Here is a 24,318-nt window from a genome sequence, read left to right as displayed (position 1 = left end):
ATTTTGCCCATTGGACAGTTCAATAACATTTTCGTAGAAGGCAGGAGAGTGCTGAATTGGTTTCCAAGCATAAAACAAAGCTTCAAATGTTTAGCTTCCTTCACACTCCTCCCCTGTTATTGGATACTTTGTCATGGTCAAAGGCTTCCCCTGAGCAGCTGATTGGTAATGCAGTGTCCCCTTCCCGGCTGCAAGGCCGCAGGAAAACATTGGGACGAAATCTTCAGCTGGTGTAAATTGGCAGCGCTCCAGTGAAGTGACTGGAGCCCTGCCAATTTATACCCGCGGCACATGTGGCTGCTAAAACTCCCTCCAGCTCCTTAAATTCAGTCCCTGGGATCCTGAGCTGGTTCCCTGCTAACAATGAATAATTCACAGCATCAATAATTGATTTGTCTCCCAAACAAGCTTGCTTATAGATTTTATTTTATAAAGGGGATTCCTTTAATCTGCTGATCTTGACTCTAAAAAAAAAATCTTTATTAGGCAATTTCAAACCCAAGTTGCTTCTGAAGTCAGCAGGATTTTTGTTTTCTCATGCCCATTAAAGGCCCAACAAAGAAAACATGGCCCAGCTGGTTATGTACATGCAATGCTTCTCTCCCACATACCCACTAGCATTGTGCATGTATGAGTGTAATACCGAGCTTCAGATCTCAATAAAATCAATTCTGAAAAGCCAGCGATGTGAGGTTTAGCCTCTTTGAGGACTGTTGGCTGCATTATCCCAATCACCAGGCGAGCTGATTGTAGAGGTTAAATTAGCTAAACCAAACTGCTCTGGAAATCTGATTGTCTCGTGTATTTGGTATTGCCCAAAACTGTGGCCAAGTGTAACATCATCAACTGTGCTCTAGTTCCATTTTTTTGCATTTGTTTTCCTACTACCGGGAGCGAATTTGCAATAATATTTGAACATCAAAGCACGTGAACCACAGGCTAGCTGTAGCGCAGAGCTCTAAACTAGGCTTAGCACTGTTTGAAGGGAAAGCAGCTCTTTCCAATTGTATTTATTGATCTATCTCGTAGTGCATTTTAAATCTACATTTCAAGAAAAAAAAAAAAAGCATATCTGTAAACATGCGTATATAAGTGACTGTGAAACGGGGAGGCTCAATTGCATTCCAGGCTCTTTTCACATTAACTAACAGGTGGAGCTGGTTAGGCATTGGCCATTGGAGTGATTTTCTAATGGGAAAATGTAGTTTTGGCAAAATTATTATTATTTTTAATCTGGAATACTGATTTTGCCCCAAAACTTGATTTCCCCATCAGGGAAAACCAAAGTGAAATATTTTATTTTGGGTTGTTTCAACCCAAATTAGAATATTTCATTATCAGAAATGACCCAAAATGTTTCCTTTTGAATCAATTCAACAAAATATTAAACTGCATTTTCTTATTGCGGTCCATTGCTTTACAGGAGTTACAGTTCTGGCACTGATTCTCTGTGGTTCAAGCTCCCATGAGAGCTACATCTCTTGTATCAGGACAAAAATCAAATGTTTAAGTGTCAGAATTTCTCACGGGACAGAATTTCAAAACTGCCCTCAATTCTACGTACCGTACCAATGTTAAGAGTCCATTGAAAGTTTATTTCATGCCATTGGCTCGGTGCATGTGGAAATGTTAATATAGTCATTGTTCTCAAGTTGTCATCATCAGTAGCTGTTTCCCATTCAATATGACCCCCAAATTGACATTATTTGTAGTATAGTAGCACATAGCTGCTTTATTGGGGCTCCACTGTGCTGTGTGCTAGTCACACATTAGTAAGAAACAGGCCCTGTCCAAACAAGGGTGCAAGCCAGATGATGGATGGGAGGGCAAATGACTTGCCCAAGGTCACACAGTAAATCGGTGGCAGAGCCAGGTCCAACACCCAGGCTTCCTGACTGTGCGAACAGTAACCCATCCGCTGGACCATCCATTTGCCTTTCTCGGCCAAACCTTTGGAAACCAAAGGAAGTTTTCAAGCGTACATGTGCACAGACAGACCCAAGCACACACTGGAAATGCTCTTCAAGTTTCTTGCGTTTTGAAAGATTAGCCATTTGCATGACATTCCCAAGAAATGGGGACTACTGCTGGAACTGGTAATCTGTCCCAAAACGGAAGAAATCTAAGCATATAAACACTGCATATACTGCAGTAGTCATCTACTTGAAAGGTTACCTCCATTCCATGGACAATGGACAACAGAAATATCTCCATACATATGAATTCAATAAAATAACCTTTCAAGTGACTCCCAGTTAGGCCCTGTGCTTTAACCTCACTACATAGGCAGAAATACAATTCAAAACTTTCTCCCCCTCCCTGCCCCCCACAAATCCATTTGCAGGAATAACTTTGTGGCATCCTATTAAACAAAGGGAGGGCGGTGAACTTCACATGTTTAGCTTAACATTTGCTCGCCTGAAATGTCTCCTGTCATAAATATAAAGGGAAGGGTAAACCCCTTTGAAATCCCTCCTGGCCAGGGGAAAGCTCCTCTCACCTGTAAAGGGTTAAGAAGCTAAAGGTAACCTCGCTGGCACCTGACCAAAATGACCAATGAGGAGACAAGATACTTTCAAAAGCTGGGAGGGGGGAGAGAAACAAAGGGTCTGTCTCTGTCTGTAGTCGTCTTGGCCGGGGACAGAACAGGAATGGAGTCTTAGAACTTTTAGTAAGTAATCTAGCTAGGTATGTGTTAGATTATGATTTCTTTAAATGGCTGAGAAAAGAATTGTGCTGAATAGAATAACTATTTCTGTCTGTGTATCTTTTTTGTAACTTAAGGTTTTGCCTAGAGGGGTTCTCTATGTTTTTGAATCTAATTACCCTGTAAGATATATACCATCCTGATTTTACAGGGGGGATTTCTTTATTTCTATTTACTTCTATTTTTTATTAAAAGTCTTCTTGTAAAACACTGAATGCTTTTTCATTGTTCTCAGATCCAAGGGTTTGGGTTTGTGGTCACCTATGCAAATTGGTGAGGCTTTTTATCCAACATTTCCCAGGAAAGGGGGGGTGCAAGTGTTGGGAGGATTGTTCATTGTTCTTAAGATCCAAGGGTCTGGGTCTGTAGTCACCTAGGCAAATTGGTGAGGCTTTTTACCAAACCTTGTCCAGGAAGTGGGGTGCAAGGTTTTGGGAAGTATTTTGGGGGGAAGGACGCGTCCAAACAGCTCTTCCCCAGTAACCAGTATTAGTTTGGTGGTGGTAGCGGCCATTCCAAGGATAACGGGGGTAATATTTTGTACCTTGGGGAAGTTTTGACCTAAGCTGGTAAAGATAAGCTTAGGAGGTTTTTCATGCAGGTCCCCACATCTGTACCCTAGAGTTCAGAGTGGGGGAGGAACCGTGACATCTCCCCTGAAAACTGGAGCTATTATGGGCAAAGCAAGACATCTGGGCACTCTAAATTATAGATGAGTCTAAATCCGAGGGCCAAGCCATTTAATGGGAAGGAGGTGAAATGCAGTATGTAGCTTGGTAGGACTTACTGGTCCGTGCCTGTCACAGGCATGACTGGGAATGGGGTGGTCTGGCGCCATACCAAAGATGTTTGCATTTTACAGCATCAGAAAACTTTTTTTTCCCCTCTCATTAACTTTATTAGTACCATGACCTTACAGTACACTTCTCAGAGCCCACAGGCCACAAGTTTGACATTGCTGGTCTTAACTACCCAGAAGTAATTTAGATAGTTGTCAAGCAGAATAATTGGTGTTTCTTGGCTATTATTCACATTTAAATCATCCCTCCCTTTAATAAGTGCTGCTATAAATTTTGATCAGCTTTGTCTCAGCTTCTACTGTCCACGCTAATAGAGTCACAATAAAAGCATATGAGTGAGACACCTCTGATGACTTTCACGCTAGCATCTGGAGCTATTATATACGCCCTCTATCTGCTACTTTACTACCATCCACTTTCATACTAATAGGAACCACTTCCTTGTAATCTATGGGTTAGCATAGGCGCCGACTTCCCGTCTTCCCGGTGGGTGCTCGACTCCCCCCGCCGTCCCTGGCCCCGCCCCTTCTCCATCTCCTCCCCCGAGCACACTGCGCCCCTGCTCCTCCCCCCTCCCAGAAAGTCGTAAGTGCCTCCAAACAGCTGTTAGGCAGTGGGGTGGCAGGAAGCGCTGGGAGGGAGGGTGAGGAGTGGGGACACAGTGTGCTGGGGAGGGGGGAGAAGGAGGCGAGGTGGGGTGGGGGGAGCTTGGCTGCCAGTGGGTGAGGAGCACCCACTAATTTTTCCCCATGGGTGCTCCAGCCCCGGAGCACCCATGGAGTCGGTGTCTATGTAGGTTAGTGCATTTGTCTCTGTTCTCCAATTGCCTGGCAGACTGTGGTGGGCTAAGGTATAGCCAAGGTGCATAGAAGTACCATGCTCCATGTTGGGAGAGAAAGGAAGCTCTTGTGACTAAGGCACAGGGCTAGGACTCAGGAGAGCTGCATTCAGTTCTTGGCTCTGTCACTGACTTTGGGCAGGCCATTTCCCACAGGTCCCCATCTGCAAAATGGGAATAATCATTCCTCTCCTGTGGATTTGGACTGCTTCTCAGAGCAAAGGTGTCTCTGACTATGTGTTCGTTCAGCGCCCTGCTCACTGCATTCCCAATCTTAGCTGGACCCTCCGGGCAATCACACAAAGAATGGATAATAAAAATAACCATCTCGTTACCATGTGGCACTAACATTGTAGCAAACAACTTTGACCTTTAAATGGCCACCCAGGATCTCCTCACTAGTCCTTTTAAAGGAGTACTGTGCCCGTCCTGCTACTCTGTGCGCTGCGGCTTTAAGAAACAAGGCAGAGAAGCGCAAGAAGCGTATTGCCTCGGAGTAACTCCGTGAGGCAGAGTCAAGCATCGGCTGCGTGGGCCCTGGTTGACAAAAGGGTACAGCCAGTCCTCCAGAAAGACCCACGAGAGCAAGAAAGGGGCTTCATGGGATCTCAGGCCTGTTTGAAAAGAGCAGGCCTGGCCCGCTGCAAGAAGGTGTGGGCAGGGCCAACTCCATGCACAATGTGATTCCGGCCAAGATGAACGCCTAGAAAAGGGAGCAAGCTGAAACTGAGGCAGCTGCAGTGGGACCCAAGCAGATACGAGCACAGGTTTGGAGGACACTGGTGCTTGTGGGATATATTAATGATCAGAGACCATTGGAATTATTGGGCATCTTTCCATTGAGTTCAGAGGACTTTGGATCAGGCCCTAATAAGTTGGAGTGAAGGCTGAGAGTGCATGTCAGCAATTTACGGTGAAATACGGTACACAGATGTTGAAAATATTCCCAAACCAAGTATGACCATCCCAGAAAATTTAGAGCCAAGGTTAAACTTAAAAGAAATCCAGACATGTGACGGTAAAATGCAGTTAGGACACCCAAATAAGCTAAACTCTGCCCCCTAGGGATGCCATGCAATACCCAGGGGATTATGATTAATGCATTTTAATGTTTGTAATCCAAGATTAGAGTCCCCCACTCATGGTGTCACTACAGGAAAGAGTTAATGTTGTTTGGATGCCTTAATGGAGCATTTCCACTACTCCGCTTTGAAGCACACAGCATTTCTATGGCTGTGTATGTGTTCAGGCCGTATAGCTTTTTGTCCCCATCGAGTGGCTGGAACATGTTAAACATTTATGAGTCTGCTGCTGCCACGCATCTAACAAACTTTAGTTCCAGACACTCATGCTTTTAAGATCCAGAGGTTCTGGGTTTAATCTTCATACCCGACCTGGAACCGTGTTATAATTGATGTAGGTAGGTCTCTCTCTCTCTCTCTCTCTCTCTTCCCCTCCTTCCTGCTAAACCAGAAAAGACTTCAACAAAAGAAAATGACAACATCTGGATTCCCTTTTAACGACCACAATGACTCTGCGCTGTCTAGATAATGCTAAATGCGATTTGCATTCTGCTGTTTTCATGACTTTCATTTTCATTCTTTATAAAATAAAGGCTTTGCTCTCCAGAAGCAGGACCAAATTGCGCTCTCTCTCTCTCTCTCTCTCTCTTTCACCGACACCCCTTGCGTCTTAATGTCAAGAGAGCTGTACACCCAGGGTTTGGCTCTCTTCTCACTCACACAGATTACGGACTCCAGCAGAGTCACCTCTGATTTACACCATTGTGAGCAGAGAATCAGGCCTGGTCTCGGAGGACAGACTTTGGTCTGCAATTTTGCTTAATTAATCAATCACTCCGTATTGGCAGACATATTGTATGTAACATACTGCTGTAGGTTGGGTTAAACCTCATTTAAACTGTGGAGTGTGTCCTCCACCCCTCATTGAAAAGAGCTGTAAGAGACAGCTGCCACCTGAGAGAAAGAGGGCGCAGGAGCCCACCCAGAAATCTGAACTGTGTACATGAGGGAAGCAGGGAGACAGCCTGAGCAGGGTCAGAAGATGCGAAGCATGAAGAAGCTGGCTAAAAGAAAGTTGGGGCTGTAAGCAAAGAAACAATCTCTTCTTTTTGATTCCTCCTGTGTTCAGGGAAACAAGACTTTGTACACAAACAAGATTAAGGACAGAGTGTGGTGCACTTTCTCCACCCAACTGGAAATACCGACAAGATCTCAAATTCTGGCTAGCCACTCACGGTAACAATAACACATATCATGAATAGCAGCATGGTAGATAAAAGTACAATGACAAGATTGTGGCAAAAACGACTTCCCAAAACATCTCCTCCCTAGTACATGAATGTCACTCATCCAACGCTGAATGTTGAAAGCATAATTTAGAACACCGCTTGAAATGTATTTTATCAATTTCAACTCCAGTGATTTACATGCTAATAAATCTGATCCTAAATGAGTACGTTTGGTATTCATGAAAAGATCACTTTTTCATTCACACGGGACCTCTGCAGGATAGATTCTGAGAACCATTTTTGGACCAGGCCTTTTTGAAAGCTCTAGTAAATGAGTTTTGCCGCAGCACAAACAGGGCAGATTATAAACCCAATGTCTATATTTCTTCACCAGCCTGTTGAAGTAATTGTTTCTTCACACAGTAGGCTTACAGACTTCTGCGTACGGCTGAACCAAACTGCTGTCTGTGGTGTTCACAACAGCTTTTAATTCTCTGCTTCATGAAATCCGAGATACGTTGTTGTGTTATGACACCTAGAACAGACTTTTCCATCAAGTAGACTCATTTGCTTCTGTTTAAAGTCCCAGGTCAAACACACTTGAAATGCCACTAATTGCAGCGAGCTGGGTTTAAAGCTGAACTAAGCACCTGTACCTCTTCAGAACAACGGTCTGTTTGCCTGCCAGACTCCTAACAACAAACAGATTCCAAAACAGTTACCAGATCGGGGCAAGGGCTATCTGCCCCCGGAGTACAGAGAAAAGCCCTTTTCATTAAAATTTAAACAAAAAGCTTCCTCTGGAGCTGAGGGTGGCAAAGAAGGGGGAAGAATGTTTTCTCGATTGCTGCCCTAAGGCTGCCTGTTAATCATTTTATTTGAAAATTCAATACTCCCACAACTCCCACACACATGAGAGACGGAGGGATTGCCTGGCACTTAAGGATGTCAGATTTATAGCACCAGGCTCCAATTAACTCTTCTGAATGCGTGAGGAGGAATGCAGCCAAGCTGTGTTGGGGAAGGGGAGGGAGCTGGGATCTTTTAGCGCCAAGGGGTTTGACAGGCTGAGGGAATCCTCTACCTGTCAGCCGCTAGCACAGACTGCAGCCGCTGACCCTGCTTGTCTGCCTCTAGCAGAGCCCAGGTTGGGAATTCTGTGCCTTCCTGCAATGGATTTTGGCTGCGTCCATGGCACTAACATGCAGCAGGGATGACACCGGCAAAGAGCTGCCAAGCTGCAGAACCAGGCTGGAAGGAGAGATGCATTCAGCGCTGGAGAGGGATTCTGCAAGGCCAGGGGGAGGGCTGGATTAGGTCTCCTGCTTTGCTTCCTCCTTCCACACCGGCCTGGCTGTCTGCCCCATTCCCCATCCCACCACCCTGCTGGTGGAAGAGAGCCGCCCAGCTCCGGCCCTGGTGATGGTATGTAGGGCCAGAGCTGGAGCAGGGCTCTCTGTGTTCCACACAGCAGTACTTGGCTCGGCTTCCCGTCTGGGTCCCATATTTCCAGGAGCAAAGCAGGGAGAGCTGATGCAGGGATCGACCCGAGAGGAGCAGACTGGGTGTGTGTAGACCATCTAGGCTGCTTGCAAGCTAGGGGAGCCCCCTGGATCAGTTGTCTCTTACCCCTCTCCCTTTAGTCTGGTCTATTTCCCTACTCCCCCACCCCCCCACATACCTTCTGTTGCTTCCATGCTCCTCTCCCACCTTCCTCTGCTGCCTCTTCCCTCTCCTCCCACCCCTTGTTCCCTCTTCTCCCTGCCCATCTGCTCCCCTCCCACTGTGCTCTCCACAGAGCAGGACTTTGCAGTGACATTGACTAATGGTTAGTCTCATTCTGCCTGTGAGTCAGGGTTGGCTACAGCTGGGTTGTGCTTCTCTCCCTTGGGCTATGAGGGCTGGCTGGCTTCCAGGCCATCAAGCAAACTGCTGGACCATTCCACCCCTCGGTCCCTCTGCACAGAGATTGCAGCAGCCAGGGGGAATGGTAGGGGAGTAGCAGCTCATGGAGGGAAACAGATCGGAGGACAGTGCGAGGTGGGCAGGCTCTGAATGAGAGAGAGGAGAGGGGACAGGTGGGGGAAAGGAACTGGGAGCACAATGCACCCACTGGAAAGGAGAGACAAGGCAGGTGCACCATATGTCGGGCATGTGATGTGCTTGGACCCGCCTTGCACAATAGCAGCCCCACCTGGGTAAGACCTCAAGACACTACCGCAATAGAAATGTGAATTAAATAGTAATAACCCTACCAAGCTCTGCGATTTATTGATCCATTAAGGACCTGACAACTGCCTCTACATCTAACAGGAACACTGCCATGCTTCAAAAAGGGCAGATCTCCTCCTATGTGGTGTAATGTGTCCAAATGAGGGTCCAATCAGCAGCAAAGCGCACTGTTCCAACGACAGCCTGCTTGGAATAAGTGGCTTTCTCCAGAACTGGAAGCCGGGTAGTCACTGGGGAGCTTTCTAGCTACCTGTGCGTTTACACATCTGACAGCTAATCCAGCCATACAAAGGCAGAATCTCACACGAGGGAGCAGTAGGTGGATTTGTGATATTCCCTGGATGAATGTCAACCTGCAAATCAATGAGCGGATTACATGGCAAAAATAAAGTATTTTGATCTGTGGCAGATCTAATCTAGCTCCAATACGCTTCACGTTGTGCGCCCTTTATCCTCACCCCAGTGCTCCGATAAGTGCTACCACGGCCCATGAATGCATACCGCTGAGGACCAGATCTGGCCACCACTGTTAAGCTGAGGCTCTAAGAAAAACACCAAACTATAGCAAACCTAGCAATAAAAAGCACAAGCAACAACGATACAGCCTTTCCCAGCAATCCTGCTTAAAGATCTTCCGTCACAAGGCAACACTGGACGAGGGTGCAAAGAGTCACAGCCTACGGGCTGGTGCCAGCAACCCCTTGCTACCATTCGGGCGTAATACTAAGCACTCCCCGCAGCAGCAAGGATCGGGCCCCACATCGCTATGGGCAAGGCAGTGGGAACTCAGAGGGACGGACCCTCCCGGGTCCTACAGGTGGCAACGGGGCTGCAAATGCTGTGCCGAGCTTCAGGAATGTGGGCTGCTTGCACCAAAGGTGCTGCGCTCTTCTCCGCCTGCTCTGTTCTCTCTGGAGTGATATGTTCCCCTTCTGGGGGGGTGCACTGATAGACTCCACACTCAGAGGAGTCAAGCGACTGCTCCAATTTTAGGAATTAGGATGAGACCTTCATGGTGTGGGGTGGGGGGCAGGGGCGGCAGGTTATTCCATTACTGCCTGTTTCTTGAACTTTGCTTGGAAGCAGCCAGCGCTGGTCACTGCCAGAGACAGGAGTCTGGACTGGATGGACCTTGGGTCTGACCCAGCTGGGTGATTCCTATGTGCTTATGTTGTATGCGACGGGCAGATGGTTTCTCCCCCTGTGCTCATGCATAAGGACCCATTGTAACCAGCTCTTAGTGAGGCATTTAAACCCACAGAGAAGGGGTGGGAGGAAGCGGGAGCAATCAAAGGCCCAAAACTTATTGGGTCAGACCCTCAGCTGGTGTCAATTGCCAAGTTTATACCAGATGTGGATCTTCCCCATTAATAATAACTTAGATTAATAAATGCTAATGACATGGGGCACTCAGGCAGACAGAGTTTTATGCTTCTGGTTTAACACTGACTGAAATGAGTTAAAAAACAGACATGATTTTTTGTTTGATTGCTAAACTAACATTTTGAATGTGCCATAATCCAAGCCTTATGCTTTCTCTTTATGATCCTGGATGAGCACCTGTGTTGATAACAAATGCCAGAGAAGCATCCAACCCGACTGCTGTTGAGCCACTTTTAGAGTAAATTATGACTTTGTCCTACTCCCTGCTACGGCATTATTGAGATGTGGAATAAAACATTAGAATTCAATAGCATCCTGCAAGGATTGACTTAAAGCAAACAAGTAGCAGGGAGCATGTGGTTTAATTTTCTTTCCGACGCTGAGCATATGGCATCGTGCCGACGTTTTGTACATTTTAGCAGTTCAGTGCCAAATGTCACAGCTATTCCTAAGCGATGGGGGCTGCATTCTGCTCTCCGTTACATCTCAGGCAAGCCAATTGAAATCAATGGCTTTGCCGGGGGGCCTACATCCGTGCAGAGCTGAGCCACGTACATGTGAACGAATGCTGCAATAAAAGATTAAACACTATGAGTGAGCAGGAATTACGTAGGGCAGATGGTAACACACTGAATAGTACCCTGCACTACGAGAAGTCCCCTTGGCTTCAGTGGAACTACTCATGGAATAAGGTTCCAGTAAATAAAGTACTTTTCTGGAAAGTAAAGATATCACAATACAGACTTAAATTTCACCCAGCTGTATGGGTCCCCTTCCCCGCCCAATATGGCTAACATCTCCAAAATAATTCAGATAATTGGTTAATCCAAGGGATATATATTGTTTTAGGAAGAGGTGAACAGATACTTTCTTATCTATCTCATGTTGGTTAATTCTTGCCAATTACCTGACATACAGTAAGTACATTTAGACATATTTCCTCTGTCTCCCAAACAATGTGGCACATTCCCAAGGAGCGGAAGTTACATTGTGTAACCACAAGAGGGTGTTGGCTTGTTTTTTTGCTTGAGGTAATAATCCTCTCCTTGACTCCATAATATTCAGAGCTGGGTAGATATTGCAAACATTCCCATGAATATTCATTCAAATGTCTTAATGAATTTGCTGTCAGAGTTTGCGGTCCATGAATATTCTAGCAGAAACGTTTGCTGAAATGGAAAGAGTTTCTGGCAAGTATGGCAGAACCTTCTCAGAAAGCGAATGCCGATTTCCTAGCCACAAATATTCACACCAAAAACCTTGTTCTGAGTTATGACCATCCAATCGGGGAACTAAAACAATAGCATCTGGCCGGCATGTCCAATCCAAACAACTCATATTCCCAACACTGATTATTCACAAAGAACTGACCACACACAAGCTACAGAGCAAGAATTATACACAAAAATAAACGGGGGAGGGAAATCAATCTGCTTGCAGCCAATCCACAAAACAAGAAAGAGGTGACAGTTGTAAAATAAATTATTCATTACAAATTATTCCCCCAGCTCTATTAATATTTATGCATTCACAGCAAGTCTGCTTAATTTCTCACGAGGGTGCCTGAAGTAATGACTGTGGCCCATGTAGGAGCGTATCCAGGGGGTAGAGGGAAGAACTGGAAGTTGGACTAAGCCCGGATCTATTCCGGATTCTGTCACTATAGTCTTGTATATATTATTTTGTTTTCACAATGTATAAAAGAGGTTATTTATTTACCACTCCAGGCACTTGTGTCAACATTTCACAATGCACAACTCAACCATCCCCCTAAACCAAATGCTTGAGAAACCAGTGGGCCTTGCAAGGCAATGGACAAGTTCCAAATCCTGGGTGCCTCAGTTTATTCACTTGTGGAGTTATTATAACAAGGCCTCACAACGCTGTGATATTTTTAAATATCTTGTGCCTGATTCCCAAGGTCTTGCACTTGGCTTAGCCATTTATATTTACACTTGTGCTAAATCACTGCACTATTCTGATCCGGTAAAATTGTCCAGCCATGTCGCACAGCTGGACAAGTCGCATGGCGTGGGAGCTCCTTTGAGGTCTCTCAATGAAAGGAGGCTATAACAGAGCTTCCCTGCCTATTCTTGAACTCGAGGTGACAAGTTATTGCAAGCGTTATAACAAGTGCCAGTCAACATATCCCAGCTCACTCTGTTGCTGTCCAACCTCAATACTCATGCATCACAAAGCTTGGCTACTGAATCAATCAATGCTCTTAAATGCACCAGAATCCAGCCAAAGCATGCTATAAAATAAAGAGCAAAGCAATTGGGTTGGTGCATATTCTCACTGAATTTCCATTTTTTTGTTCTTTTTTATTGCTATCATTGTTTTTGGCGGATACCCTCACCCACAGCTATTTTCCCCAAAGCTTTCCCCCCGCCATCCATTGTCAGACAAGTCAGGAACTATGTGTTCAGCCTGTTTGAGGTTTTTTGTTGTTTCAGGAGGAACTGTCTAATCACATGGATCAGCTATTTCACATACCTTACAGGCTGGAGACATTTCAAATTCCTTGCTCTGCCCACCTGGATGTATCATGAGCCAGGTTCTGATGCCTTGACTCACACTGAATAGGATGTTATCGCACAAGCAGGTCCCTGGATGCCAAGGGCTCTACTTGCAGAGTGAGTTATTACTCAGTGTGACTGGATATCAGAATCAGAACATAAGAACGCCCATACTGGGTCAGACCAAAGGTCCATCTAGCCCAGTATCCTGTCTTCCGACAGAGGCCAATGCCAGGTGCCCCAGAGGGAATGAACAGAACAGGGAATTATCAAGCGATCCATCCCCCGTCACCCATTCCCAGCTTCTGGCAAACAGAGGCTAGGGACACCATCCCTGCCCATCATAGCTAATAGCCATTGATGGACCTATCCTCCACGAATTTATCTAGTTCTTTTTTGAATCTGGTTCCTAATGGACCCCACTTCTGTATGATAATGCCGTTTAGATACGCTGATCTTGCACAAGCTTTTCAGATGTTAATTCCTTTCTCTCAACGCTATTTATACAGCACTCCAAACAACTATTTATAGCCAGTTCAGACTGTAAGAAAAGATCTCAACTTGTGTTCTTAATTAACTTGTCAAAACAGTGAGAGAGGTTTGGCTTCCCCCCAAGATACCAAAACTTAAACTCTTCTTCGGGGCCAAAATGAGGAATTCAAAAGTCAGCTGATTAAGATGAGGTTTGCCTGTCTACAGGGGTAGATTTTAAAATAATGCTCCAGGATTCTACAGTGCTGGTCCAAACCCCCCCAAAAAACCACAGCAGCAACTCCTGTAATATATTGGATAGTAACAATACTAGAGTATTGCTTTTATTAGGCCAGTAACAATACTGTGTTATATTTATCATGTTTATTATTTTTCCCAAATACAACAAATATACCAAAATACCAGATTCATCATCATGCACAAAGTAAAGAGGGGTAACTTAAAGGGAGAGGAGGGGAAGCAACATATCTATCTTCAGGGTCTACATTAATCTTCAACCTCTAAAAAGTCAGCCCTAATTGATTTGAATTGTTCAGAAATTCCCCTACTGCAGAATGCCAGGTGTTTGTTAACTGCAAGCCAGGCATCAATATTTAGCAAGGATGGACTTTTCCATTTTGTCAGGATTAATCTTTTAGTGACCATAGCTGCATGTTGGACCTACGCTGCTTTGTTACCAGGTAACCTGCCGGTATCTGGAATATCTCCAAGAAGGGAGCCTAAGGGGGATGGCTCTAACTGAGCAGCCAGTATCAAACTGGCCCACTGACCCATCTCATACCAGAAATTCTCAACAAAGGGCACTCCAAAACATGAGTGCTAATGTAACGCCAAGGGATTTATAAAGGCGGACCGCTGTTGGAAATGGGAGGCCCTTTATCATTAGCTAGCCAACAGGAGCAGCAAATAGGGGAGTTTGGGGAGGGACTTCTCCAGGTGACCTTTGGGTGAGTTTGTTGTCTGTGAGCCTGAGTGCTTGCTTGCCTGCCCTGTGCCTGCTTGATGGAAGATTACAGTGTGGTCTGTTTTGAGGGGGGGCTGTGAGCTGAGCCTAGCGGCCTGCTAGGCGAGGCTGAGAACTTCCTAACGAGGCCTTAGCCTGCCGTCCTTTGATCCCTTAACCCTCTAGGATCCTGTAGCAAGGGGGCGGGGCTAACTGAGGGAGAACAGGGGTTTAAAAAGCCAGCTCCTAAGCGACCGGAGGAGCTAGCGAACTGATGAGTTTTGTGAGGGAGAGAGAGAGAGCCAGGTACACCTAAGAAACATACTCAAAATTTAAGCCAATAACCACCTCTACTTCCCTTACTCCCCCCTCCCCCTCAAAAAAAACCCATAACCCCACAACTACAAGACAAAAACAAAACCACCCTGCCTGCATTGTTTTGAATCTTGCAGAAGTCCAGCAGCAGAGTGCGGGATATGCAGTGTATTGCACTGAATGCACCCTGCCTTGTGGGTGGACAGCAAGTGAGTGTATTCAGTGCAAGGAACTCATGGCCCACAGAGACCAAGTACGGGCTCTGGAGACCAGAGTGGCTGAACTGGAGGAGCGAAGGGAGACAGAAAGTTACATAAATGATACTTTCGGAGACACAGTAGGGCAGTCCCACCCCTGAGTCCGACAAACTCTGTGATGTTGAGGAGGATCAAAGTCTCAGGGAAGGAGAACATCAAAGCGGAGTGGAGGGAAATGATCTCATAGTTGGGAACCTCCTTCCAAATGTCATGCTATCCTCTCACACTGAGGACACCTCTGAGAGACAGGAGCCCAGTTATTGGGAAGAGACAGGTAATAGTAATTGGGAATTCAATTAGAAATATAGACAACTGGGTTTGCAATGATTGGGAGAATTGCATGGTGAATTGCCTGCAGGGTGTGAAGTTTATGGATCTCTTGAGACATCTAGACTGGCTTATGTGCAGTGCTGGGGAGAAGCTGGTGGTCGTGGTATAGGTAGGTACTAATGACACAGGGAAAGGTAGGTGAGAGGTTCTGGAGGGCAAATTTAGGCTGCTGGGTTAGAGATTAAAGTCCAGGACCTCCGTGGTGGCATTCTCTGAAATGCTTCAAATGCCGTACACTGGGCCAGTTGGACAGGCAGAACTGCAGGGTCTCAACGCGTGGATGTGATGACGGTGTTTGGAGGAGGGATTTAGATTTATTAGGAACTGGGGAGCCTTTTGGGAAAGGAGGTGCCTATACAGGCAGGATGGGCTCCATCTAAACCAAAACACCCAGATTGCTGGCATATAAAACTCAAAAGGTTGTAAACTAAGGGCTGGGGGAAAGCTGACAGGTTCGGAGGAACACACGGTTCAGACAGAGGCATCCCGTAGGGGAGGATTTATTAAAGGGAATACTCTAGATCCTAGTAAAGAGGAGAGAATAGAACTTGATGAAATACAGGTAGGAACAGAAAAGAAACTGAAATGGAAAAGAGTCCCATTCAATTACATCACATGAAGGCAGACAACTAAATACTGACTGATCTTTTAAGTGCTTGTATACAAATGCTAGATATCTAAATACTAAGGTGGGTGAACTAGAGTGCCTGGTATTAACTGAGGATATTGCTATAATAGGCATCACTCCACCAAGTTTCTCTGATGCTAATCAATGGGACACAGTAATACCAGGGTACAAAACACATAGGAATGACACAGTAGCTTTTGCTGGTGGGGGCGTGGCACTCTGTGTGAAAAGAAGCCGAGAGTCAAATAAAGTAAAACTCTTAAATGAATCAAGCTGTACAATAGAATCTCTATGGATAGAATTCCATGCTTGAACAATAAGCGTATAGCAATAGGATGGTCGCTGTGATAGTAAAATGTTCAGGGAGATGAGAGAGAAACAAGAGGAAAAAAACCCCAATAATAATGGGAGATTTCAACTATCCCCATATTATTATGCGTACAAAGGTAATACCAGGAGATACTAACTGAGATCAGGGCCCCATTCTGTATGTACACAGAACAAGAGACAGTCCCTTCTCTACACATAGAAAGGAAAACAGGGACTTACCCAAGATCAGTGACCGAGGTAGGAAGAGAACACAGGCCACTGGTCTGGAAGGCAGGAGGCCTATCTACTAGTCTCTCTCTCTGCTCAGGTGCCCAGTCCCTTCCTCTCCCTGCCAACCACAGAATAACTTCCCCAGGCCAGCAGAACCCTCTCTGAACTATGGCAGCTCCTCAGAGGCGAAATGTGCAGCATCTATTCAAAATATGCTGCGTTCATATCAACGGTCTGTATTCGGCAGTTATTTAGGGTGGGGCAGAGGTGTAAAAAGCGACTAAATTTTAGGTTTAAAATCCACTAAACTGCATCAGTCTTAATGCTTCCAATTAAACCCCGCCTATGGCAGGGAGCAGGGTGTTGTGGTTGGTGTAAATCTCTGACGTGGTCGGCAAAATCTTTGCCAACCCATCTGCCACCACAAATGCTAGTCCTCAAAACTCCACAGCTTGTAAGCCGTGTGCGTTGTATGTAAATATTTTCAGCGTAGGCAGGTGAATCCTGCTTGCTAGCGTAAACAATAAATCCCCTCTTATAGACCCCGAGACGCAGACCTGATTGATTGCAGTCTTGCTCTTCACGTCTAGCTTCCACCAATAGAAGTCCCTGGTAGGAATGCAGACATGCCATCTGGGATCCAAGAAAGTGAGAGCCTTTTGTGTTGAGAGTGGTATGGGTGAGAAAACTGGGAAGTGAAGCAAAGCTGAGCTGTTTTGGCAAGCATCCCCGTGAGAAAGAGGATGCTTCTATCTCTCTGACAGCATGGATTAAATCATTACAAATCCTTCCAAGTTTTTTCTCCAGAGTCTTTGCATTAGAATATTGAGGCAAGAACACGTCCTCCTGGATGAAAACCTTCCACTGTTGTGGGAAAGCCACCAATCAGGAGACGCAGTTGTTCCTCATCCAGCCAAACTAAGTCTTTGTTCTGTGATTAGTGGTTTTTAAAAGACAAACAATGCTCTTGAACAGAGCTGGGTGAGATTTTTAGTCCAAAAGTTCTTTTCCAGCCAAAAAAAGGCATACATGGGTGAACTGAACTATTTCACCAATTCACATCAATTTCAATAAATTGTTTCAATCCAAAAAATCTAAAAAAAAACCAAAAAAACCTGAATGTTTAAACATTTAATTTTGTGATTTTTGAAACATTTCAACTTTTTAATTCAAAATGATATTTTTGTTTCAAAGTTACTTTAATTTTATTTTTAAATGGAAAAGAAAGCTTGAAATATAAAAAAATCATTTTGGTTCAAACAAAATGCTTAATTCAACCTAAAATGTACTTTTTTTTTTTAAGATACACCAAAATTTTGAATAAATTTGTTTTTGGGTGAACCCAAAATGATTTTGGTTAAATTTTGGGAATTTTCAGAGAACTTGAATGATGAGAGATTGACAGCCCTACAGGCTTGCACAGAGTTGGTTGAAAGTTTCTTACTGAAAGATTTTTTCTGCAAATAATAACAAAATAATGATAAAATTAAAATGTTTGCAAAAAATTTTCCATTTCTGTGGAAATGTCAAGATTTGTCAAAAAAAAAAAAAATCCCCAAACTCCAAGACTGTTTCAAGCAACTGAAATTGTTGCTGTTTTGACAAGAACCCAAACAATTTTGAGGACTATATTTTTTTTGTTGAAGGAAGGAAGGAAAGGGAAGGAATAATTTCCCAACCACCTCAAGCCCCAATTCTCTCTTTATTCATGGAACAGGAAGAGCCCAGAAAAGTTTTGGAAGCCAAGTCAACATTTCCTGACTCGCTGGAAGCCCCATAGAAGCTCAATTTCTATGCCCATTCGATCCTTGGCCTCTCTGCTGAAAGTGCTAATAAAAGATGCTAACTAAAGACAAACATGATGATGGTTTTTGTTATGTGACCCCCTCTTCCCTAACAGCTGAGATTTCCAACATGTGTTGAATAGGCCATCACATAGTAATGGATTTTAGCTACTCCTAGTTTGGGTCACATTCATCCTACTGACCAGGGGGTGAAAGACTTAGCGTCCCATTACCAATCTCCTGCCCCATCCAATCCATCATGAAGATTTAAGGCCTGCTACACCGTTGCCCCACACTTTGTGTGATCAGTGCAAGTTGGGGGGTCAAATGTCTGACTGTTTTATATCCATTTTATGCCCATGTACATGACCAGCAGGTGCAGAAGAGTGGGCAGTCAGGCCTTTAGTTTTATCTTTGTTATGTTCCTTTCTGGACACAACAAAATAGGCCTAATCTAAAGCTCACTGAAATCAGTAGAGATCTTTCCTTTGACTTCAAAGAGCTTTGAACTTTCCCTTGACTTCAGCGGGCCCAGTGTTCCAGGTAAGAAACTAATTGAGGATATTGGCGTAAGTGGAACTAAATAAATCTCCACAAACTAATCTTAAATTGTTTTCCCATCTTCTCCAGCGAGGTTTTCTAGCTTTCATTTATTCTGTAGGGCAACTGAAGAAGCTGCTACATAAGAGTTACTATCTCTAAGTAAAAGAATTATTTGCAGTTTCCTTATCTATTTGAAATCCAAGTTGTTTACTCAAATTAAGGTGTAAATCATTAAGAGGAAGCTCAGTCCAATTCCCATTCAAATCTAAGGGAGTCTTTCCATTGACTTAATCGGGAACTGGATCAGGGCCAACAAAGCAACATCGCAACCTTGTATTTGAGGACAGTTAACAAACGCAATGGTCCTGATTCTCATGTACTCTAAGGCCTCTTTGTACTACTCAGGCTGTGTAAAGGAGCTTTAAAATCATGGGATAAGAGGGAAGGTTCTGTCATGGATCAGTAGTTGGTTAAAAGATAGGAAACAAAGGGTAGGAATAAATGGTCAGTTTTCATAGTGGGGAGGGGTATATAGCAGAGTCCCCCAAGGATCTATACTGGGAAAAGTGCTGTTCAATAAATGATCTGGAAAAGGGGGTAAACAGTGAGATGGCAAAGTTTGTACATTTGTATTAAGTCCAAAGCTGACTGTGAAGAGTCACAAAGGGATCTCACAAAATTGGGTCACTGGGAACAAAATGGCAGATGAAATGCAGTGTTGATAAATGGGTAAAGTAATGCCCTTTGAAAAGCAATCCCAACTGTATATACAAAATGATTGGGTTTAGATGAGTTGTTACCATTTAAAGATCTTGGAGTCATCGTGGATAGTTCTCTGAAAACATCTGCTCAATGTGCAGCAGCCATCAAAAAAAAAAAAAAAAGGAAAAAAAAAGCAAACAGAATGTTAGGAATCATTAGTAAAGGGTAGATAAGCCAGTAAATATCATAATGCCATGATATAAATCCATGGTACTCCCACACCTTGAATACTGGGTGCAGCTCTGGCTGTCCCATCTCAAAAAGGTATATTAGAATTGGAGAAAGTACAGAGAAAGGCAACAATATGATTAGGGACATGGAACAGTTTCCACATGAGGGGAGGTTAAAAATACCAGGATTATTCATCTTGGCCTATGTCTACACTAAAGAGCTTATAGTGGCACCAGTGAATATTCACACTCCTGAGCAACGTAAGTGGGAGTGTAGACACGGTCTCAGAAAAGAGAGGACTAAGGGTGGGGGAGGATATGACAGAAGTCTATAAAATTATGAATGGTGAGGAGAAAGTGAATCAGGAAGTGTGATTTACCCCTTCACATAACACAAGAACCAGAGGTCACCCGATGAAATTAATAGGCCACAGGTTTAAAACAAACAAAAGGAAGTACTTCTTCACATAACACACAGTCAACCTGTGGAACTCATTGCCAGGGGATGTTGTGAAGGCCAAAAGTATAACTGGGTTCAAAAAAAGAATTGGGTAAGTTTATGGAGGATATAAGTCAATGGCCATTAGCCAAGACTGTCAAGGACACAACCCCATGGCTTCGGGTGTCCCTAAACCTATGGCTGCCAGAAGGTGGGACTGGATGACAGGATGGATCATTTGATAAATGCCCTGCTCTGTTCATTCCTTCTGAAGCATCTGACACTGGCCAGTCAGAAGACAGGATACTGGGCTGGATGGACCATTGGTCTGACCCAGTATGGCCATATTTATGAGAATCAGGCTCAATAAGCCAAATTCTGCTCTCAGTTACACCAAAGCAACCCACAATGGAGCCAATGATCTGGTGCCTATATGTTTAGTATAAGAACAGCAAATTAATTAGAAGGTTCTGAGGCTGTAGATTCTATGCAGGGTGATGAGCCAAAGTCAGAAGCAGATGTCTATTAACCAAACTGCACGGGTATTGCTTTCATTTTGCTAGAACACTGTTATTATCTCAAATCTCATCTTCCCTATCTTTGTAATTATTAACACATACATGTATGAAGCCTAGCCCTGAATGGCATCAGTTTTCATTGGTTATTCCTCTGCTACGTGGCTTTCACAGAGATATTCTGATGAAGAAAAGTTTCTGAAACAGATGCTAGACCAAGGCACGTCAATGGTGATTTGCCAGGCAGCCTCAAGAGTCCACTGCATTTCAGGCTAATAAATATAGGGGATAAGCGTGCATTTCCTAAATGATGATCTGCCTTCCACTGACACAGATTGATTTAATCTTAGCTGCTTTGCATCAAACTTAGATTACCAATAGCTTGTTATCATTCTTAATCAAGCGCAGTAGTCCCCAAACAAATCAGGGACGGAAGGCATCCTAAGGGAATACACTGCATTACTCCTTTTTATTGATGGCACAGTTACTTAATTTGATGAGGAGACATAAATGCAGGCAGCACTAGATACTGAACCAGAAATGTTTTGGTACAAAGAAGATCTATAGATGCAATTTGAAAGCACTCTGCTTAGGAAGGATGGCTTCTACCAATGGAAATTTTGATTTGAGATGTGCACACAGAATACAGATTACTACTCCAAAAGGAAGTTAAATACAGGCTGCTGCTTTTAGCATTTAAAACAGATCAGCGGAAAATTGCATCTCCAAGTTCCTTTCCCCAGGCAATTCCTGAGCATCATGTCTGAGGTAACATGGCAAAGGCATGCCATCCCTCCAAGCCCAAACGAAGCTGCTCGTGTATTCGGATGTTTCCCACAGGTGTATGACTGTATGATCATCTCCAGCATAGCTATCCCTCCAGATTGCTCAGTTCTAATTAGTGACCCTTATTATGTTCCTGATTGGTAGTAAATGCACTATTCTTGGTATCCATGCACTGGGGTTTCCATTTTTGGAAAAAAAAATGGGTGAAATCTTATGCAAACTAGAGTTGTGTGAACTCTGGAAACCTTCCTCTTCATTGCAGGGTGGCCTTTCACTCCAGCAGAACCTTTTCCCTACCAAGTAATGGCACCAACACAAGCTGCTCCATGGCTCCGCAGCACCACATATAACTCAAAAAGGGACATATTTGCCACCGTTTGCTAGCAAGGGTTATGGCGTTCTCCACCACTGCTGTAGAGAAAGGCAGGAAGAAAGTTGCCTATACATGCACGCTATGAATTAGGGCCACAATTCAGGAGAGCACTAAATCATGTGCTTAAATCCATCCCTGTCCAAGACAATATTTAAGTATGTGCTTAATTTAAAGCATGTCCTTATGTTCCATCTTGAACAGGAATACTTTCCTGACTAGGGGGCTAAGGCTGTGCAAATTTGCGGAAACAGCTCAACAAAAAGGCCAGAGAAATCTCCTGCAAATTCATTTTGCCCATGTTCGTGCCCCAAAATGTGTGCGTTTTTCTAAAATTTCACAAAAATGGTAATTCAGTCGCAAGAACACGCAAAACTGCAACATTTGGCCGTGGAAACAACCCCATTCAGAGCTGATGCTGATCTTTAAAGGAAGCGCAAGCAATTCTGACTTTAGTTGTGTTCTGTTTCATTCTCACATTTTGAATTTCACTCCAATATTTTGCCCACCTTCACGACCAGCATTCCTTCTCTGTTATGAGCTGTAATGGGGCTTGAATCAGAGAGCTAATGGTGACAGCATGACCCTCTGAACTAGATTTGCTGGATCTCACAGATGAGTTTAAGGCCCAGCTTGGAGTTGTGTGATTTCCTTTGTTTTGTTCTGAGCACGAAGCAGGAATTCATGTCTGGGTCCTAAGAGACAATCCTCCAAGAAGCCGAGTACTCTCAACTCAGCTTCTTGGAGATACTCAGCTCCTTGTTGGATCAGGCCTCACATTCATATTATCCTCTTGACTGGTTATTGAGATTTAATTGATGTAAACGCACACATCCCTGCTTTACCCCGGTGTGACTCATCCACCCTGCTTGGCTCCGACAAGTCCCACAATAGGGTAGACAATTTTCAGCTTTAAACCAAGAAAAAAGATCTGATTTTTGTTTAATTGGAGCAAGACCAAATCTTGACCACAGACATCCCATGGGCCACCAATGGGGATCCAACACCAGTTTTGGCCCTTAGTATTAGATATCGCTTGGCATGTCAGGCTCAAGCTCATGCGACTCCCACCAATGTCCAGGGGAATTGTATGGGCAAGGTTGGCCTCTTAATCAAACGGGTCCCATAGGTCTCAACAAGCAAGTGGTTCATGGTGTTAATTTAACCTTTCACGACGAGGCAAACCTGAGAAAAATACAGTAATGGGCCTCCCATCCTCGTTAGCTAGATGGCAGAGGTGCATGGTTTGAGAAGGCTGGGAGAATAAAAATGGACCCAAAGGCTATGTCTACACTGCAGCTGAGAGCGTGCGTCCCAGTACTGGTAGCCAGCCATGCGTTGGCACGGCTTGAGCAAGTGCACTAAAGTTAGCGGTACAGCCACAGCGGCATGGGCAAGCCAGTTGAGAACAAACCCGCCCGGACCCCAGGCTACTAGCCCAAGCCACCATCCGTGTTACCCTGCTACTTTTAGCATGCTGGGCCAAGCAGACCTAGCGCATCTTCTAGTCAGGCTGGGAAGCACTGCAGCTCACGGATACCCACAGTGTTCTTGGGCTGGGTAGTGCAGCCTGCCACCAGCTCTGGAAGAGGCAGGCGCGGCTGTGTTAGGGCTAAAGTTGCTTGGATTTTTAGACAGCGTGGTCCCGCCTCATTCCTTCATATATCCCTGATGCTACAAATAGATTTATCCCAAATGCAATACTCTGTGACGACAGTTTTCTGCATTGCCTTTGGGCCTGACCCAGCTCTAGGATGACCAGATGTCCTGATTTTATCGGGACAGTCCCGATATTTGGGGCTTTGGGTTATATAGGTGCCCCCCATCCCCTGTCCCGATTTTTCATACTTACCTACCCAGCTCCCAGTGGAGAGACTCTCAGCCGCTTCTGTGGGAGCCAATCAGGCTCATGGTTATTCATTGGAAACTTTATCGGGGGGGGGGGGGGAAAGAGGTTTCCTCTCCACAATTCAGTTCCTAATCGAGTTTGAGTCCACAGTGAAGTCACCTTGGTGTTATCGATACAATTGTATTGATAATATCACACCATGCTGTCATGGTAATGATTGTGCTGTCAGCAATACTGCATCATGACTTCCTGGTAGGATGGGTGGCAAAACGCACCACCAAAATCATCACTGGGGAAAAAAACCCCAACATTTACTGTGCCATGGGAATAAAATTTACCATGGCATCTCTGGAGTTCCCTCTCCTCAGAGCAGGAAACACTGCAGTGCAGTAAAGCCTCTCTAAGAAGCGAGTGCAATTGTTCTGATTTTCACATTTGCTCCTGCTTCTCCAGCCAGAGCTGGAAGAAACTGCAGAAGCAGAACATTCAGAAGAGCTGTGATGTTGGACCCCACAGGACCCGCCTGATTCTGCTGAGTTGCTGTTGCTTTGTTATAACTCCACTCCGGAGACTCCAGCCGTCTCATTATGGGGAGGAAGAGGAGAAATGATAATAAACTATCAAAAAACCAGAACACAGGGAATGAATCTTTTTAACGGTCAAAGACCACTGCAGATTATGCAGTACAATTAAACTGATCTGGCCATATCAAAGAAGACATAGCTACCCCGACTGGTGCATTTCACACGCTCTGGTTAAGAGCACATGCCTGAAATAACAATGTTGCCGGAGTTTGGGAGCACTTAGAGCTGAAGTGAATATTTGAACTGAATGAATTTTTCAGTGAAGTTAGCTTCTTTTTCTT

General features: G+C 44.6%; 1 protein-coding gene across 5 annotated transcripts in view; it reads right to left on the bottom strand.

Moving 5' to 3' along the window:
- VWC2L (von Willebrand factor C domain containing 2 like) overlaps positions 1–24,318 on the bottom strand; it is a 124,032-nt gene that overhangs the window by 41,159 nt on the left and 58,555 nt on the right. The window contains exon 4 of one of the 5 annotated variants that reach the window (XM_084642943.1): positions 19,363–19,407. The exons of the other annotated variants lie outside the window; for them this stretch is intronic. Coding sequence (XP_084499069.1) covers positions 19,363–19,407 — 45 coding nt within the window. The remainder of the gene's footprint in view (positions 1–19,362; positions 19,408–24,318) is intronic. 5 annotated transcript variants of the gene reach the window in all.

The sequence above is a fragment of the Lepidochelys olivacea genome (assembly GCF_965140295.1).
Source record: "Lepidochelys olivacea isolate rLepOli2 genome assembly, chromosome: 11".
Classification (NCBI taxonomy): Eukaryota; Metazoa; Chordata; order Testudines; family Cheloniidae; genus Lepidochelys; species Lepidochelys olivacea.
The sequence above is the reverse complement of the archived record's forward strand: the minus strand, read 5'-3'. Positions and strand labels throughout refer to the sequence as shown.